This window comes from Schistocerca gregaria, chromosome 2 (genome assembly GCF_023897955.1).
Source record: "Schistocerca gregaria isolate iqSchGreg1 chromosome 2, iqSchGreg1.2, whole genome shotgun sequence".
Lineage (NCBI taxonomy): Eukaryota > Metazoa > Arthropoda > Insecta > Orthoptera > Acrididae > Schistocerca > Schistocerca gregaria.
The window spans coordinates 865,626,501-865,647,603 of NC_064921.1; the positions used below are offsets into that span (position 1 = coordinate 865,626,501).

The window sequence follows — 21,103 nt, forward strand, 5'->3', positions numbered from 1 at the left end:
TGTTAAGTGAGCTTTTATGTAAAATGCATTCCTATAAATAGTGGCTGAGAAGTGTGTAGTTGATAGGCGTCATGTTGGCTGTGACCTACACAGTACTGATAGGAAAAGGATTGGTCTTGTAACTGTGGCACTTTGTTGCTGTCTATCAAATGGTTCAAATGGCTCTGAGCACTATGGGCCTTAACTTCTGAGGTCATGAGTCCCCTAGAACTTAGAACTACTTAAACCTAACTAACCTAAGGACATCACACACATCCATGCCCGAGGCAGGATTCGAACCTGCGACCGTAGCGGTCGCGCGGTTCCAGACTACAGCCCCTAGAAACACTCGGTCACCTCGGCCGGCTGCTGTCTATCGTTGACAGCGTATTGTAAAGCCATGTTGCAGTCACTTGGTTGTGAATTAATGAATGACGAAAAGTTGTTATACTTCTCTCATCATTAACTATGTTACAGGTTGACTACATAAATCAGGAATTTGCTGGCACTTGTAGAATGGTCTGCACTGACCGGAGCCACTTACCACAAACCCACAGCGTATTTTCCAAGATGGGTGTTAATATACGTGATGGAAGGGAATTCATCACGTTCAAGTGTAGAACAGTAATCGGCTGTAATGCACTTTTCACGTACATTAAAATATCTGAATTTCCATAATACCTAGGATACCTACTTCTGTAGCAGAGGGAGCCAATTTAACCCTCTCGGTCTCCTTAGATTTTTCAAAAGCTGACGTTAGGGTGATGCATTTTATGAGCCTCATGCTTTGAAAAGCATTTCAGTCAATGATAGTGGAGAAAAGGAAAAGCGACATTGTCGAGTACATATTGACAGCGTGTTACACTGTGAGATGGTCTTCAGTGTGGTAGGCGAGTGGTAGTTCAAATGGGTGAACTTTTTTGCGCAGCAGCTCACTTAACAACCGCAAATAAGTACTCTCCTAAAAAATAACCCCACTGTATACGCACGCGTTTAGTGAATTATTTTGTCTGCTTGTGTAAGAGAACTGGGCAGGAAATGCTAGGCAGGTATAATCTGTCTGCAAACTGAAAGGCGGGCAGTGCTGGTGGTGATAGAAGTTCCTTTCTCAGAAGAACACGACAGCTGCCATGCAGAACCAATTTCTCCTCTAGCAAAGCACAACACTGCGCACAGGTCTGCGTAGATTCTGTCCGCACGCGTTTCTTGCGTTACTTTATTAGCACTCCTATCTGCACTGCGTATAGAGTCAATGACCTTTGTGGCAGATAAACGCTCGCCGGGCATGTCTGCGCGCTGCGTCGCCAGTGATTCATGAGGCGCGCTCTGGAGGGTCACGGTCAGTAAACTAGGTGAAGCACCGTGTAGTAACTTCCTCTGACGTTGTGGGGAAAACAGAGTGGGGAACCACCAGTTCCGTCTTCAGTTCGCAGACGTATGAAGGACGGAACTTGTAACTTCCCCCTTCCTAATCGGCCTACTGGATTACGATATAATTGACCGTGATCGCGTATTCCTAATGAAATTTTACAGTGAATATGGCGATCGTTACAGAAGAAAAATAATACCGGTTAGTAGGAGGTAAGTGTACGACAGACCTATCTGGAGGAAGAATCTTTTCTAATTACTGACAATAATTTTGAAAATGGGCGGAATGTAGTGCAACCACACGGGGGGAGGGGGAGGGGGAGGAAGGGTACCACGTAGTATTTTAAGACAAAAAATACTGGTTTGCAAAAGAGGAGTAAATAAACGGTCGCCGGCCCATTAGGACAGTGAATATCTAGGATCTTAAGAAACGTTACGGCAAGGAAAATTAAGCAAATAATCACCGGCGTGGCAACAGAAGGTTGTCACCACTTTCCACAACACAATAGTTCACGAGAAAATTAATGAATCACAAAGTACTTAATTTGCAGTTGCTTATTCTGAAACAATAAATTTTGAAAGTAGATGTAAATGAAGGTTTGTGACATAAAGAATAACTTTCAGTGACCTCAGCGTAACTTAATTAAAATTTTGGAAAAAAGGCAAGCAATTGATAGTTAATTATTGAAAGACTGAATTGAATATACTTCCAGCAAATGAGCAACTTTCAACATAATAACAATGAGATGCGTACCTAGACAGCAGAAGCCATTCGCTAAGCTAAATAGAGGATAAATATTTCTGATTCTTAATTTGTGCTGTCATTAGTTATTACTTTTCCAGTGAACTTTTACGTAACTTTCAGTGAGTGAAGTTCATACTCAAAACTGCAAATTAGTTAAATCGCTGTTATGGAATACGACAATGAGCATTTACTGAGGCTGTAAAATTTAGACTGAAACTCTTAATTAGCAAACAAACAAAACTGGCAGTAAATAGTTAATAAGTTTTCTTATTTTTACAACACTCGGTGATTGTATTGAAAGGAAAGGGCATGCTGGGTAATAATGTCAGAGCACAATGACGACGCAGGTGCCCTACAAGTTTTAATGATTGCAGGTTATTATTCAAGAAAGTTAAACTTTGTGAAAGAAATGCCACTGGGTAATGAATGCCTGTACAATATTAGTTAACAGGACGACGGGGAATGTAGCTGACGACAACGCTGAGCTGCCGTTGTTGTTGCTGCTGCTGTTCAATGAGAAGAACCCCGAGTCGTCTCCAGAGCCACGGACAATTGTGGGACAGGCAATAGTTAGAATTGCAGCTTCCGCCGCCTTTTCACTCCTTCCGTGCGCCCACACTGGCGCTATCATAGCTGCACACCACGTCAGGGGAGCGCCCAAGAACGCTTCCGCACTCTTTCAAGACAAACTGTTCTCCTTCCTCTCTGCTCAGGGATTTTCACCTGCCTCGAGAAGACTGGGTGTTTGTGTTGTCCTCATCATTTCATCATCATTCATGTAAGTAGCAAGATTGGACTGAGAAAAGGGTTGGAATTTGTACGGGCGCTGATAACCCCTCAGTTGAGCGCCCCACAATCCAAACATCATCTTCATCATCCTCTCTGCTCGCAGCGCAGCAGAGACCAGGGGCGGTGGCAAGGGTCTGGAATGGGGGCTATTGCCCCTCCCTCCCCCAATGGATTATCATATTACAATGGATAAAATGACTTCAGTAATCAGTGAGTATATTATTCCAACAGATTTAATTATGTAGTAATATAGGTTGCAATTTATTTCAAACACATTTTAATAAAAGAATAAGAGCATCAAATAGCTTACCATCTAAACCAATAAATATCATTTAACTTAAAATGGGCGTCTTATTATTTATTAATACACATTTTTTACCCTGAATTCCAACACGGTTACCAAAAACTACTTTAAGCTAAACCAGATTTTACCAATTTGTCCGTTGTAGGACCCCAACTCTCCTTTTGTTAAGCAATATTCCATTCCGCCAAACCCCCTCCCCCTCCTCCATTAGCTCCTCCCTTGACCGACTTCTAGAATCGCCCCTGGCAGAGACCCTCCATACGCAAAGATAAACAACTTTGCTACTGCCCATTCATCGTTCCTGTAGTTCATTACAATTTTCTTGGATATATCCCTGAAATTCACAATACTCACATTGTAATTACAATGAATTATATACAGTCAGACGCATTGACTCGGCTGTCAATCCGAGAAGATTTTATCATCGAGATTCGCCTGTATTCTCATAAAAGACTCCTTTGATTTAATAATTGCCACTCTAACACGCTTATCATATCCGTTACACTCTTTCCCTTACTTCACGATAACGCAAAAGGAGCTGCCTTTCTTTCAACTTTTTCGATGTCCTCTGTCAGTCCTATCTGGTAAGGATCCCATACAGCACAGCAGTACTCTAGCAGAAGACGGACATACGTAGTGTAGGTAGTCTATTTAGTAGACCTGTTGCATTTTCTAAGTGTTCTGTCAATATAATGTATTCTTCGGTTTGCCCTCGCCACAACGTTATCTGTGTGATCGTTCCAAATTAAGCTGTTCGTAATTGTAATTTGTAGGTATTTATTCGAATTGACAGCCTGTAAAATTTTGTGATTTATCACGTAATCGAAATTTAAGAGATTCCTTTTTGTGCTCATGCGGGGGACCTCACATTTTAAAGACAATTGCCACTTTTCGCACCATTCAGATATCGTATCTAAGACATTTTGCAACTGTTTTTGATTTTCTGATGACTTTGTTAGACGGCAAATGACAGCATCATCTGTAAATAATCTAAGAGAGCTCCTCAGATTAGCTCTTAAATCGTTGTTGCAGATTAAGAGCAGCAGAGTGCCTGTAACACTTCCTTGGATAAGGCCGGATTATCCTTTGATTTTCCGTCCATTACTATGTACTGTGACCTGTCTGAGAGGAAATCACGGATCCAGTCACACAACTGAGGCGATACTCCATGTGCACGCAATTTGATTACTCGGAATTTTATCAGGACTCCGAATCTGTGATCAAAATTGAGGAAATGATTTGCCGGCCGGAGTGGCCAAGCGGTTCTAGGCGCTACAGTCTGGAACCGCGAGACCGCTACGGTCGCAGGTTCGAATCCTGCCTCGGGCATGGATGTGTGTGATGTCCTCAGGTTAGTTATGTTTAAGTAGTTCTAAGTTCTAGGGGACCGATGGCCTCAGAAGTTAAGTCCCTTAGTGCTCAGAGCCATTTGAACCATTTGAGGAAATGATATGGTTTCTCTTTCTTCCTTTGTGGTAGGGATTGGACTGAACAGCAGCTGTGGCCGCACCACTAGCGATATCTACGCTTACATAAATCACTGCGTTACAGCTGTTATCGCTGAGTTTCGACAGCGAGTCCAAAAACATGTATGCGTAACTTCTCTCGCAGTGTAGTGCGAGCACCCGCCTCCAGTCTCCGCCTTGTTATAGGACCACTAATGAATGCTATTGCAACAATGTAATTCCACCGTGTGACGAACGTAGTCCCAACAGTTACATCTTAGTTCGCCGGAAAGGTCTTATCTCTCGGAACCCTGTGCTCTGCAGTAGGAAGTAGCAGCGCCGTATAAAGGAGAACGCAGTCCGGCAACTGTCAAGTTTCCGCCTCCAGCCACAATGATGAAGACTCTGATGATCGTCTTGCTGTTGGCAGCTGCTGGATCCGGTAAGACAGAGGAACGAGTCCTGCAGTAGAGATATGCTGATTTTTCATGCTGTGAGAAGATCGGGAAGTATCGAATAAGCAACATTTTGTCTAAATAACAGTATTTTATGAAGGTTGCACTGGAGCATTCTTCACAATATGCAACACTATGAAACGTTACTTAATAGAATTACAACACACCAATACACTGTGTCAGAAGAATATATGTTCCTTAAATTGTTAATGTTTCTTCTTCCCTTTGCATTTTGATAGTTTTAATTTTTGGAGGGCTAGATCGAAAAAGAAACTGTAATGTCTGAAACAAGGCATTTTTGTCGCAAAAAAGTGTTACTTGGGTCGTAAATGTTTATAAACTCGAACTTGTCCAGCAGCTCACACAGTTTGTCAATGAATCTGCCAACTCGTTCTTTGCTGTTGCTCGCTGCACACTTGTGAACTGAGCTGTCTTCAGCCGTTAAGTCTTCATGTCTTTTCAGAAAGACATAGTAAAAGTCTTTACCCACCTCCATTTTTGTCTCTTGAAACGATGTTGTATTTTCAGTTGCTCTGCATGTTTGCACGCTAGATTTAAAAATTCGTCTTTAGTCGGAGGCACTAGCTGGCTGTCTAAATTTTTAAAATGATCGTGCTACACTGTTTCCAGTTCGTCACTGAATGTTCTCGGGCAAAAATGTTATTATTGACTAAAACAGATTTCACAACACCCTCTTTGCCTGTCACCTAATGTACGTCTTGGAACAGAACATTTCTCACTCGCTTCTCAGAATGTTACCTCAAGAAGTTGGTCTTTTTCTACGCCTTTCTTTATGTTGCTTTCATCCCATTTATGTCATTACTTCACCAATTTTGCCTGTTAAAAAAGAAACAGAAAAGATTAAGATTATTCTATCTGCCTTATCCGGTACGACTAGAAATTACTTTGTCCGATACAACCTGAATGTGCCTTTGTGGTAGCTTCACGTTCCCATTGTTATTACTTGGTTTAGAAGTTGTCACAGCCTACAATATAGAGAATAATATGTTATTCTTAAAGATTCAATTAAAAATGTAACATTACTTTCTTGCAAACAAAACACAACATTCTAAAATTAAATTCGTGCACTGAAAAAATTTTTAGGAACAGATACATTGCGACTCCGAGAAGTAGTTGTTTTGATCCAAAATCGTGTGAGCGGTCTTGTTCCTCTATAAATCTCTCCGCAATGGCTCGACAGATGCTGTCACTAGCGTTAAAGATTAGAAACATCTGATGTTCGATATAACTCTTATCTTCTCCTACGCCGGGGGTACCAAATCTCTAAGACCATCACCCCTAAATGAAATCAGATGTTAGATAGTACCGCTTCTCCCTCCCTTCCTCCCGCCATGCCCTGACCCATATCGTTATAACTAATCTTTGGAACGAAAGATGCATGGATAGTTGGTTGTTGTTGATGATTTACTAAACCAGGAACTAATGAGTCAAAGAGACAATTTGTATTGTTTATTTCTAACAACTATTATTTTCCTTTTTTTTACGGAATGATGGAGCAATTATCAGTGCATGGCCGAGTGCTACCCACAACTCCTTGTCACAAAAGAAAGCTGTCCACACTTGTAACAAAACACCACCTCCTTCTCTACCGACATTTGCTTCGTCTGCACCCTGAACACCATTTAAAATCAACCAAATTAAAATGTGTGCTTAATAATTAGGCCTACTGTCTTGAAATCACTTGATCGGGCTCCTTACTTCTGAACTGGCAAAAACTGGATGACTCTTGGCTACCAGTGCTTTTGTCTGACAACTTCCACTAATAATAATAATAATAATAACACTGTAGGCTCTACAGCAGTGTGGTAACAATTAAAAAGTTACAGTTGTGTTGTGCAGTCAATTAGTTCGTTTATTGTTGCGAAACGTATAATGACACAATATTTAATCAACTGTGTACAGCTTGGAGAAGACATTTTTATGAGATATTTAAGCGTGTTTGATGTATATGTCTCAATTTTACTGTTAGAGATGTATGGTACAAACTACAAAGTATGTGCACAGGGGGCATATTTTGTAAGGAAGATGTGGTTCATACAGTTGTTATACAAAATGTAGCCCCCTCCACATGATGTCTCACGTTAATGCTAGTATATGAAAAAAAGCAATTTTTGTAACTTTTATCATGAGCCTTACAGTCGTATGAAATAATGAAAATATTAATGAATAATAAAAATAATTTAGTGTCATGATTGAATTATAGATGAGCCCTTTAGTTTTACCCTTCAGAATATTGTACTTTACCCGCAAGGGTGTAATTACCCATAGGGTGAGAAGCACTGTCGTACGTCCTGTGTAGAACACTTCTACCCCAGCAGTTATGTGTCTACCGGATACGTGGGAACATCCTGATCGTAATATCCCATAGGTCTAGTGCTCTACGTGAAAAGGATCAGGCGGGTTTAAGATTCGTCTCCAGGTCATCGTAAAACCATTATCTCCTATTTAATGTGATTTTAATTTATAAAACCTTTAGGCGAAAGATTTACAACCGTAAATCAAATATATTGCATCATTTATGAGATTCGCCGCTACCACTTTTACTCCCTTGCCAGTGAAGACTGTCATAACAAATGCGAACATAATAATGTTATTTGAGGAGTCACAAACAGAAGGTAATACACAGAAGACTATACAAAGAACCTTAAAAAATGGTACGTGAATCACTGTTTAGAGTTTAGGCTGAGTTCCAGAGGGACTAGTTGCAATGGAAATGCTTGTACAGAACTGCTAAAGGTTAAAAGAAAGGATCTTGACCGAGTATGAGACATAATTTCTTCAACTAAATGTCTTTTATTTCTTGACAGTAAAAATGATATTAGACTCGACGAAATATAGAAAATTCCTGAGGGGTGTAACTCAGGTACTTAACTTCTTCTCATTCGATGTCCTGGAGTTCTTCACAGGATCAGAATGTGGACGTATGTCCACACAGCGTGCTAAGTAATTATACAGGGTGTTACAAAAAGGTACGGCCAAACTTCCAGGAAACATTCCTTACACACAAATAAAGAATAGATGTTATGTGGACATGTGTCCGGAAACGCTTAATTTCCATGTTAGAGCTCATTTTAGTTTCTTCCACCTACGCTCAATGGAGCACGTTATCATGATTTCATACGGGATACTCTACCTGTGCTGCTAGAACATGTCCCTTTACAAGTACGACACAACATATAGTTCATGCACGATGGAGCTCCTGCACATTTCAGTCGAAGTGATCGTACGCTTCTCAACAACAAATTCGGTGACCGATGGATTAGTAGAGGCGGACCAATTCCATGGCCTCCACGCCCTCCTGACCTCAACCCTCTTGACTTTCATTTATGGGCATTTGATAGCTCTTGTCTACGCGGCCCCGGTACCAAATGTAGAGACTGGCCCTGAGCACTATGGGACTTGACATCTATGGTCATCAGTCCCCTAGAACTTAGGATTACTTAAACCTAACTACCCTAAGGACAACACACAACACCCAGTCATCACGAGGCAGAGAAAATCCCTGACCCCGCCGCGAATCGAACCCGGGAACCCGGGCGCGGGAAGCGAGAACGCTACCGCACGACCACGTGCTGCGGACAAATGTAGAGACTCTTCGTGCTCGTATTGTGGACGGCTGTGATACAGTACGCCATTCTCTAGGGCTGCATCGGCGCATCAGGGATTCCATGCGACGGAGGGTGGATGCATATATCCTCGCTAACGGAGGACATTTTGAACATTTCCGGTAACAAAGTGTTTGAAGTGACGCTGGTACGTTCTGTTGCTGCGTGTTTCCATTCCATGATTAATGTTATTTGAAGAGAAGTAATAAAATGAGCTCTAACATGGAAAGTAAGCGTTTCCGGACACATGTCCACGTAACATATTTTTTATCTTTGTGTGTGAGGAATGTTTCCTGAAAGTTTGGTCGTACTTTTTTGTAACAGCCTGTATAAAAGATACCCCGATATACATACAGTTTGTGACATTTTATTATTCAGAGCGACGTAGACGGTCCGTCGTGGATATCAGATCAACAGAGAATCCCGAACTCCACAACTCACGCTCTTATAGACATTTCCAAACAATTTATTCATTGTTGCTATTACAATTTTTAGATATTACAATTAAGAACATTTAATCAAGTTAATTTGGGATGAATACATGCAGAAATTTTATAATCGCTTTTATTCGTTTCATGCAGAAACTATGAGGAACGAACAATGATCTTAACAATTACACAATAACAATAGTAAGCACAGTGTTTGTACCATATTTTCGCTATATATTCGATTAGAACTTTTGGTCAGTATTAAGAGTAACTTTTTTTTTGCAAAGAAAGTAGCTTTTGACGATTTGTTTACATGTATTGGGTTTCGTTATTTCGCAAAGTCTCATAATTATTTTGTAAATTAGTAAATTTGCTTACATAAATTAGTTACAAATGTGGACAATAACGGTTCTCATGTTATTCCAAACATTGCTTCAGGTATTTTGGCCGACAAAACAAACATGAGCAATGTGGTATAACCGGATCTCATTATTTCTTAATTAAAACAGAATACAATAGTTTCAGACGTTCCTACCAATTGACAGAATTTAATAGGCTTGATATGCTGGTGTTTCATAATCATTTACGTATTACGTCATCCAAAAGGTAGAGATTACTGGTACTGACATTATAATTATCTTCTTAATTGGAATCTTGGCGCTGACTTGCCGTCAATGAACTGAGAGTTGTGGTACCGATCTGTTCAATATGCTTTCCAAACTGGTCTGTTATGCTTCAGGTGCAGCATCATGAACTAATGCAGCTGCTAAAAAAGCTATTGTAGGTCAGAAGGACATCTGACGTATTGAATATATACATTGGAATGAAACTGCGCTGGTATTTTCATATAGTGATGTGTCCAGCTCAAAACAAATCAAGTGATGGATAATATAGGACTTAGTGGCATGTCTACTTTATTCATCCTTAATTCAGAAACATACATTCGCAGCGCTTTAAAATATATGGAAATGAGATTTCAAGAGAACGGAGAGCGGATCAACAAAATCCACTATGCTGACAACAAGATGACCAATAACAACTGACTGACGTAAAGGGAGAACACAGTAAATAAATGGATCACAATATCTATAGCAAGAATTTCGAGGGGCTTCAACTTAATTCGAAAAGCTTTCAATGTGGAGCTGTGCAACTGCAAGATACTGGTTTTCACTTGGAGTGATTATGGAAAAAACGGAAAATTGGTTAATCCCTTGTCTAGGGTTCAGAGAGAGATACTGTATTTTGCGTCGAACACGTTTAATTAGTTATCTACACAGTTAACGCCAGAAAAACTGTAAACTTAGTAAAGCTAAAAAAAACCTTCTTAATCAGTCCTGTAAATTATCGAATTAGTTAAATCCAGTGAGTGAAAACGCCTGTTAACAGTGTGAGAATAAAACTGGCCTCTAACTAGAGCTCTATTCTTACGGAGTGTATGTAGCCTAAAATTTTATTCATCTCGAGTTATGAGCGTACTTTACCAGTTACATTTTATTGCCATGCATTACTAGAATTTATTCTCATTTGCGATTCCTGTGGTAATTTACATCATTTTTAAGATTCTGTATCTCAGTCGGCGAAAGCGGAACCCTTACAGAATCACTTCGTTGCCCTAAACATGTTTTTGAGGTGACTATCAACAGCTGCCAAGTTATGTGTAAAAGGCATGTTTGACCATGAGCTGCTTATATTTTAAACTCAAATATCAAAGCCGGTCTCTGTGGCCGAGCGGTTCTAGGCGCTTCAGTGTGAAACCCCGCTGCTGCTATGGTCGCAGGTTCGAATCCTGCCTCGGGCATGGATGTGTGTGATGTCTTTAGTTTAGTTAGGTTCAAGTAGTTCTAAGGCTAGGGGACTGATGACTTCAGATGTTAAGTTCCATTAGTTCTTCGAGCCATTTGAACCAAGTATCAACCGGTTTCAGCCATGGACCATATTTATGCACACTATAGGCTTAAAATAGTTTAAGCCACCACATGACATTTTTCACTACATTAATAAAGTGTAGAGCATGTCATGAATATCAATATATCTACACATTATTTAAGTAATGACACATGTAATGTGCCACCACATGCCATTTCTCATTACTTAAATAAAGTGTAGAGCATGTCATGAATATGAATATATCTACAAATTATTTAAGTAATGACAAATGTAATGTTGTGGTTTAAACCATTTTAGCCTTATAGTATTTGTGAAGATGGTCAGTGACTGAAAACGGTTGATATTTGGGTTTAAAGTAAAAGCAGCTGATGGTCAAACATGCATTTTATACTTTGTTACCTGTCTGTCTGTCCGTTTGTAGGTCTATGCGACTGTTAAGACCCTATTTTCTCAGTAATGGGTGGAGGTATCAAGTTGAAGTTCATGTCACATACTAAAGTCTACGGCCCTTGGGGGGAGAGTAAAATTTAAGCTTGTAAGTCAATGCAATCAAAAGATACGCCCATTTACGTCACATATTTCGATACTCGCAAACACATTCATCAAAGAAAAGCATTTTTTTGTCATCAACTGCATACATTTAAATTTATTTTCCACTGGTTTAAATCATTTCAGTCATGATCACTGGAAGAAAAATTATACATCTTTTGAATCAAAATTGCATGTTTCACATAGAAGACACATCAGCACACTAAACGTAGCGATTACAATCTGGGGAATGTAAAATAATCATAATTTGGCAGTACGTTCAAAAACACAGGCAGTTTGTCATCGTTACATTTGGTATGCTAATGTGTTTTCTTTGAGAAGCAATCATTTATTGTGCAACAGATGTATAATTATTCTTCCGGTGATGAAATAAATTTAAATACATACAGCTGACAGTAAGAAAGTGTTGTTCTTTAAATATTTACAGCTGCAGTTAATTACTTACACAAACCGTTGGTCACCCAACATTTAGAGTATTTCTCCTCTAGCTAGAACCATTAAATTTGATGAGAAACAAAGTTTCACAGTACAAGTAAAGGATAAGATACGAAAATACACTCCTGGAAACTGAAATAAGAACACCGTGAATTCATTGTCCCAGGAAGGGGAAACTTTATTGACACATTCCTGGGGTCAGATATATCACATGATCACACTGACAGAACCACAGGCACATAGACACAGGCAACAGAGCATGCACAATGTCGGCACTAGTACAGTGTATATCCACCTTTCGCAGCAATGCAGGCTGCTATTCTCCCATGGAGACGATCGTAGAGATGCTGGATGTAGTCCTGTGGAACGGCTTGCCATGCCATTTCCACCTGGCGCCTCAGATGGACCAGCGTTCATGCTGGACGTGCAGACCGCGTGAGACGACGCTTCATCCAGTCCCAAACATGCTCAATGGGGGACAGATCCGGAGATCTTGCTGGCCAGGGTAGTTGACTTACACCTTCTAGAGCACGTTGGGTGGCACGGGATACATGCGGACGTGCATTGTCCTGTTGGAACAGCAAGTTCCCTTGCCGGTCTAGGAATGGTAGAACGATGGGTTCGATGACGGTTTGGATGTACCGTGCACTATTCAGTGTCACCTCGACGATCACCAGAGGTGTACGGCCAGTGTAAGAGTTCGCTCCCCACACCATGATGCCGGGTGTTGGCCCTGTGTGCCTCGGTCGTATGCAGTCCTGATTGTGGCGCTCACCTGCACGGCGCCAAACACGCATACGACCATTATTGGCACCAAGGCAGAAGCGACTCTCATCGCTGAAGACGACACGTCTCCATTCGTCCCTCCATTCACGCCTGTCGCGACACCATTGGAGACGGGCTGCACGATGTTGAGGCGTGAGCGGAAGACGGCCTAACGGTGTGCGGGACCGTAGCCCAGCTTCATGGAGACGGTTGCGAATGGTCCTCGCCGATACCCCAGGAGCAACAGTGCCCCAATTTGCTGGGAAGTGGCGGTGCGGTCCCCAACGGCACTGCGTAGGATCCTACGGTCTTGGCGTGCATCCGTGCGTCGCTGCGGTCCGCTCCCAGGTCGACGGGCACGTGCACCTTCCGCCGACCACTGGCGACAACATCTATGTACTGTGGAGACCTCACGCCCCACGTGTTGAGCAATTCGGCGGTACGTCCACCCGGCCTCCCGCATGCCCACTATATGCCCTCGCTCAAAGTCCGTCAACTGCACATACGGTTCACGTCCACGCTGTCGCGGCATGCTACCAGTGTTAAAGACTGCGATGGAGCTCCGTATGCCACGGCAAACTGGCTGACACTGACGGCGGCGGTGCACAAATGCTGCGCAGCTAGCGCCATTCGACGGCCAACACCGCGGTTCCTGGTGTGTCCGCTGTGCCGTGCGTGTGATCATTGCTTGTACAGCCCTCTCGCAGTGTCCGGAGCAAGTATGGTGGGTCTGACACACCGGTGTCAATGTGTTCTTTTTTCCATTTCCAGGAGTGTAGTTAATTTGTTATTATATCAAATAAAGTTTTTAAACATGGCTGAAACGGCAACTGTTGAAATTCTTCACGGTAAATGATAACAGCCAAACAGTTGCAGGATAAAGATTTATTAACATTCTTGACCACAGTTTCGGTAAATCTAAATATACCTTCATCAGTAGTAAAATACACTAAAATCACATTCTGCACTGGAGATACATCAACAATTGTGCCAAAGGCGTCGTCAATAGTTAAAACATCATCTTCATTTATACAACATAATTATAGACAGAGGGTTGATGCGAACACAGCATAGCATCATTATCTCGCCACCATCATTCCTCAATAGCTGTAGTCGAGGAATAAAGTTGTGAACAGCACTGTAAAGCGTGTCCTGAGTTATGGTGAGGCATTGGCGTCGGATCCCTAGCGATGTCAGTCGATCATGATACACTTGCGACTTCAGGTAACCCCAAAGCCAATAATGGCACGGACCTGGGAGGCCGAAATGACGAAAGTGGCGGCTGAGCACGCGATCATCACCAAACGACGCGCGCAAGAGATCTTTCACGCGCCTAGCAATATGGGGCGGAGCGCCATCCTGCATAAACATCGTACGTTCCAGCAGGTGTTTATCAGCCAGGCTGGGGATGATGCGATTCTGTAGCATATCAGCGTACCTCTCACCCGTCACCGTAGCAGTTACAAAACCAGAATCACTCATTTCCTCGACGAAAAACGGCCCGATAACAGTAGATGTGGTAAATCCAACCCATACCGTGACTTTCTCGTCGAGCGTTGGAGTTTCCACGACAGTTCTAGGATTTTCGGTAGCCCAAATTCTGCAGTTGTGAGCGTTGACAGACCCTCGGAGCGAGAAATGAGCTTCGTCGGTCTACAACACGTTACTCAACCAATCGTCATCTTCCACCATCTTTTGAAACGCCCACACCGCAAATGCCCTCCGCTCCACTAAATCTCCAGGTAACAGTCCATGATGCTGATGGATTTTGTACGGATAGCATCGGAGGTACGCCTAATTGTCAACCAAACAGTAGTGTATGACACGCAGGTGCGACGTGCGACTGCAGGAGCGCTGACTTCCCGTGCATCGACGAACCCGCTACAGTCTCCATTCATGTCTCAGCAGCATTACGCCTTGTGCTCGGTCTGTCACTACGGGGGTCTATCGTCTAAACAACCCGTTGCTTCGAAATGCGAAATCATTCTCGCCACAGCTGTATTTGTCAACAGACCTTTACCCGTTCGAATCCCTTTCCTGTGGCGATAGGGTCGTAACGCTGAACTAGCACATTCCCAAATCTGATAATACACCTTCACCAAAAGCGCCTTTTCCGGTAACGGCAACATGCTGCAACTGCTGGCGCATCTGATTCTCTCTCTCATTACAGCTCCTTTTATACTGTACTTGATTGTCACGCACAGTCACTGACGTTTTTCTGTCCAGCGCCATCTGTCGGACATTTTGTGAACTTTTTTTTTCCTAATAAAATCCCATGTCATTTTAAGCATGTGTGTCAATTTTTACCTCTCTATCTACAATATTCCGTGGTTTATTAAGTTTTCAAATTTATACTGACTTTTTTATCACCCGATATTTTTATCACTTAAAAATTTCATTATATACTCAGTAACGTATAAATAGTTGATCGCTTAGCGAGAAGTGTGTTCTTGTAGCAACAGTGGCGCAGTACGCACGCTACGAGGAGGTGGTGCGCAACCCCAAGGAGACGGACCTGCTGTACGGCTCCACCTTAGGATCTCGGAACGAGACGTGGTACTTCACCACCGCAGCCACCCTAACGTCCATCATCATCCCATCACAGATCAACTTCTGCGGCTCAGGTAAGCACTGTTAAAACAGCTACTAACTTCAAAGCACCTTAAAAGCATTTGGTTGTTATGTGCTCGGCTGCGCCGTCATTAAGCGGCAGACAACATGTCAAAGGTTTGGGGTTCGACACCCGTCCAGTACATTTAAGGCCTCTATGAGGGGGAAGACTTGTTTGATGACGTGATGGAAGAAGCAACAGGAGTTAAGAGGGAAAAGATAGGTGATACAATATTAGAATCAGAATATAAAAAGAGCTTTAGACTGTTAATGATAAAACAAGGCAGAAAGGATACATAACATTCCACCGGAATTCCTAAACTCATGTGTAAAAGTTATGACACTGGCGATAAACCATCAGCCTTTCGGGACAACATCATCCACAAAATTCCGAATTTAGCAAAAGCCAAGTGCGAGGATTATCACACGGTCAGCTTAACTGCTCATGCACTGAAGTTGCTGACTAGAATGATGTATAGAGCAATGGAAAAGAGAATTATTGGTCTGTTAGACGACCATCAGTTTGGCTATAGGAAAGCTAAAAGCACTAGGGAGGCAGTTTGGAAGTTGCGATTGATAATGGAAGCAAGACTGAAGAGAAATCAAGACACGTTAATGGGATTTGTCGACCTAGAAAAGGCTTTCGACAATGTCAAATGGTGCGGGATGTTCTAAATTATGAGAAAAATCAAGGTGGGCTATAGGAAAAGACAGGTAATACGTAATATGTACAAGGTCCAAGGGAACAATAAAATTGCATGACCAAGAACGAACTGCTCGGATTAAAAATGGTCTAGGACGGGGATGTAGTCTTTTGCTCCCGCTGCTCAATCAATACATCGAAGAAGCGAATAAAAGAAAGTTTCAAGGGTGGAAGTAAAATTCAGGGTAAAAGGATATCAGTGACAATATTCGCTGCCGGTATTGCTGTCATGAGTGAAAGTGAATCTGGATCTGTTGAATGGAGTGAACAATCTGATGAGTACGGAATATGGATTGAGAGTAAATCCAAGAAAGACGAAAATAATGTGAAGTAGCAGACATTTAAAGAGCGGGAAGCTTAACATCAGAATTGGGGATCAAGAAGTTAAGGAACACTGCTGCCTAGGCAGCAAAATAACGCATGACAGACGGAGCAAGGAGGACATAAAAAGGAGACTAGCACTGGCAAAAAGAACATTCCTGACCAAAAGGCGTCTATTTGTATCGAACATAGGCCTTAATTTGAGGAAGAAATTTGTGAGAATGTTCGTTTGGTAGTGAAACATGGACTGTAGGGAAAAACGGAGCGGAAGAGAATCGAAGCATTTGAAATGTGGTGCTAGAAACGAAAGTTGAAAATTAAAGGACTGATAAGTAAGAAATGAGGAGGTTCTCTCCAGAACTGGCGAGGAAAGGAATACATAGACAACACTGACAAGAAGAAGGGACTGGTTGAACAGGATGATAGGACATCTGTTGAGACATCAGGGAGTAACTTCGATGGCACCAGAGGAAGCTGTAGAAGGTAAAAGATGCAGACTGGAATACATCTAGCAAATAATTGAGGACGCAGTTTGCAAGTGCTATTCAGAAATGAAAATGTTGGCACAGGAGAGGAATTCATGGCAGGCCGCATCAAACCGGTCAGGAGACTGATGGAAAAAAATCTTTTTTTTCTCTCACGTACGAGGCACGGAATGTAGAACTGCTTAAAGGTGTTTGTGAGCGCTGTAATTCGTCTAACCTTGTCTTTGCGATCCCTACGGGCTCGAAATGTACACGGTGGTAGCATACTCCTGTGTTCATCACTCAAAGCTGGTTCTTGAACGTTTGCAAGCAGGCTATTACGGAACAATTTGCGCCTGTTTTCAAGCGCTGGCAGTTGTTTTCTAGTTTCCCTATCACCCTGTGTTTAAAAAACTGCGACTATTCGTGTTGTTTCTTTTTCCAGGTCCATTGACGAATGGAATGTACGACGAGGCGGTTGACCTTTTCGTTTACGAGACGAAACTTGCGAGCAGTGCGGCTGCGGTGAAGACGTACTTGGTAGCGTCTGGGTCCTTCAAGGGCGCCGTTAACTACGGCCAGGAGCTGGACATCCCGCTGTGGAATTCCACACTCAGTCGTGCTCCACGTGTCCAGAGTTACATCAACCCCAGCAGTGGCTACAAGTATACGCTCAACATCGTCTTCAAGACGACCGGCATATACCCGTGGTACACGACGAGGTCTCTCTCCACCTACTCCATCGTCCATGCTGGGACGAATGTGCCTGGTATTGCTATCGGACTGTCGTACGCTCTTGGCTAAAGGGTCATGCCAAATCAGGCCGTTGCAGTTGTCAAAAACTCTGATAATAAATTGAAGCTGAGATTCAGACTGAGACAGCAGACATATTTCGACTGTTTTGTGTAAGCAGCTAAGTCAGCTAACCATGCTGTTTCAAATAGGAAACTCAAAGCGAACTCACTTTTCTATCTGTACTTCATTAAAAATTGGTTCGCAAAAATCTTATTTTGTGTTCTGTTATATGGACAGCAAATTTAACCGAAGTGGAAAATAAATATACGAACAGCTACAACAAAGTTATTCGCTCAATATGGTAGTACCCATATTTCACTAATTTTCTGTAATCCATCCTGAACAACAACGAACAGCTGTAGAAAAGATTTGAAGATTTGTTGCTTTTGAGGTATTTGCAGTAGCTTAGAGCCATTTTCTATATACACACATCAAAAAAAGGTTTGCATCACCTCGGTTCCGAGTGTTCCGGAACCTGCACTGAAAATTGAAATAGAGATCAACATAAAGATCATTTCCGCCCTTTTTGTTGCTCATGAAAACCACACACTGCATGAAACTTCCTGGCAGATTAAAACTGTGTGCAGGACCGAGACGCGAACTCGGGACCTTTGCCTTTCGCGGGCAAGTGCTCTACCAACTGAGCTACCCAACCACGTCTCACGCCCCGTCCTCACAGCTTTACTTCTGCCAGGTTCGCAGGAGAGCATCTGTAAAGTTTGGAAGGTAGGAGTCGTGCTTGGGTAGCTCAGTTGGTAGAGCACTTGCCCACGAATGGCAAAGGTCCCGAGTTCGAGTCTCGGTCCGGCACAAAGTTTAATCTGACAGGAAGTTTCATATCAGCGCACACTCCGCTGCAGGGTGAAAATCTCATTCAACACACTGCATGTTCTACCAGCATACAGCGAGACCTTCAAAAGTTTTGGTCCATATGGCTGTACACACCGGTACCTCTAATATCCAGTAGCACGTCCTCTTGCATTGATGCATGCCTGTATTCGTCGTGGCATACTATTCACAAGTTCATCAAGGCACTGTTGGTCCCACTCCTCAACGGCGATTTGGCGTAGATCCCTCAGAGTGGTTGGTGGGTCACGTCGTCTATAAACGCCCTTTTCAATCTATCCCAGGCATGTTAAATAGGGTTCATGTCCGAAGAACATGCTGGCCACTCTAATTGAGCGATGTCGTATCCTGAAGGAAGTCATTCACAAGATATGTACGATGGGGGCGCGAATTGTCGTCCATGAAGACGAATGCCTCTCCAAAATGCTGCCGATATGTTGCACTATCTGTCGGAAAATGGCATTCACGCATCGTACGGCCGTTACGGCGCCTTCCATGACCACCAGCGACGTACGTCGGCCCCACTTAATGCCATCTGAAAACAACGGGGAATCTCCACCTTGCTGCACTCGCTGGACAGTGTTTCTAAGGTGTTCTCCTGACCAGGTTGCCCCCAAACACGTCTCCGACGATTGACTGGTTGAAGGCATATGCGACACTCATCGGTGAAGAGATGGTGATGCCAATCCTAAGCGGTGCATTCGGCATGTTTTTGGTCCTATCTGTACCGAGCTGCATGGTGTCGTGGTTGCAAAGATGGACCTCGCCATGGATGTCGGGAGTGAGGTTGCTCATCTTTCAGCCTATTGGGCACAGTTTGAGTCGTAAAACGACGTCCTGTACTGCACGAAAAGCAGTATTCAATATGGTGACTTAGTTTTCAGGGTTGCTCCGAGCCATAATCCATAGCTAGTGGTCATCCACTACAGTAATAGGTCTTGGGCGGCCTGAGCGAATGGTGGCAGCGACAGTTCCTGTCTTTCTGTATGTCCTCCATGTCCGAACAAAATCGGTTTGGTTCACTCCGAGACGCCTGGAACCTTCCCTTGTTGAGAGCCCTTCCTGGCACAAAGTAACAATGCTGACGCGATCGAACCACGGTATTGACCGTCTAGGCAAGATTGACCTTCAGACAACACGAGCCGTGTACCTCCTTCCTGGTGGAATGACTGGAACTTAACGACTGTCTGACCCCCTCCATCTAATAGGCGCTGCTCATGCATGGTTGTTTACATCTTTGGACCGGTTTAATGACATCTCTGGACAGTCAAAGGAACTGTGTCTGTGATACAGTATCCACGGTCAACATCTATCTTCAGGAGTTCTAGGAACTGGGGTGATGCAAAACTTTTTTTGACGTGTGTATTTTCGTTACAAAAAATTGCCTCTTGTGTCTATAAGCAGGGTATGATAATTATTTGTTCACAATGGCTTAACACTTAAGATAACCTATCACCAAATTAAACCCATACTTATAATACAATCTGACTGAAACTAATGATCTGTAATCGCTACTTTGCAGCATTTTGAGATAAGTCGTTAAACGCAGTCCTCGGAAGGGTATTAGGAGAAATTTACATTGGAGTACTGAATGGAAGTTCTCTTTAAATTTGCAAGGTAGTGCCCATAAATAGGTGAAAGAAACCAATAGTATACCGTCTTTGGCATGATCTCCCTCGGAGTATCAGGGAACCTAGATTCATCCGAAAAAATGACGTTTTGCCATTCGTGCACCCAGGTTCGTCGTTGAGTACACTATCGCAGGCGCTCCTGTCTGTGATGTAGCGTCAAGGGTTGCCGCAGCCATGGTCTCCGAGCTGATAGTCTATGCTGCTGCAAACGTCGTCAAACTGTTCGTGCAGATGGTTTTTGTCTTGCAAACGTCCCCATCTGTTGATTCAGGGATCGAGACATGGGTGCACGATCCGTTACAACCATGCGGATAAGATGCCTGTCATCTCGACTGCTAGTGATACGAGGCCGTTGGGATCCAGCACGGCGTTCCGTATTACAATCCTGAACCCACCGATTCCATATTCTGCTAACAGTCATTGGTTCTCGACCAACACTCGCAGCAATGTCGCGATACGATAAACCGCAATCGCGACAAGCTACAATTCGATCTTTATCAAAGTCGGAAACTTGATGGTACGCATTTCTTCTCCTTGCACGAGGCATCACAACAACGTTTTACCAGGCAACGCCGGTCAACTGCTGTTTGTGTATGGGAAATCGGTTGGAAACTTTCCTCATGTCAGCACGTTGTAGGTGTCGCCACCGGCGCCAATCTTGTGTGAATGCTCTGAAAAGCTAATCATTTGCATATCACAGCATCTTCTTCCTGTCGGCTAAATTTCAGGTCTGTAGCACGTCATCGTCGTGGTGTAGCAATTTTAATGGCCAGTAGTGTAAATGCAGAAGGATTCTTGCAGTTCCTTTACTACCGTTATTGTTAGTAATGTTATTTATAGAATTTTAATTATTATCTTATTAAATTAAACTAAGATGCAGAAAATGTACGGATGAAACCCCGGTCTGATGTAAAAGGAAATATGAAGGCTCTAATATTATCAGGTTAAACAAATGAGT

General features: G+C 42.8%; 1 protein-coding gene across 1 annotated transcript; it reads left to right on the plus strand.

Moving 5' to 3' along the window:
- Positions 1 to 4,769: 4,769 nt before the first annotated feature.
- LOC126336583 (uncharacterized) lies at positions 4,770 to 17,972 on the plus strand. Its single transcript, XM_050000441.1, has 3 exons — positions 4,770 to 5,072; positions 15,232 to 15,399; positions 17,319 to 17,972. Exons 1-3 carry the CDS (start codon positions 5,024 to 5,026, stop codon positions 17,675 to 17,677), a joined length of 576 nt encoding a protein of 191 aa, XP_049856398.1. The 5' UTR covers positions 4,770 to 5,023; the 3' UTR covers positions 17,678 to 17,972.
- The last annotated feature ends 3,131 nt before the right edge of the window (positions 17,973 to 21,103 follow it).

Excerpts from the sequence above, each read along its gene's own strand:
- LOC126336583 (XM_050000441.1), top strand. The coding sequence starts at position 5,024 with ATGATGAAGACTCTGATGATCGTCTTGCTGTTGGCAGCTGCTGGATCC. Across the intron at positions 5,073-15,231 it reads GTTGGCAGCTGCTGGATCCG|CAACAGTGGCGCAGTACGCA; the intron begins GTAAGACAGAGG and ends GTGTTCTTGTAG. Across the intron at positions 15,400-17,318 it reads GATCAACTTCTGCGGCTCAG|GTCCATTGACGAATGGAATG; the intron begins GTAAGCACTGTT and ends TTCTTTTTCCAG.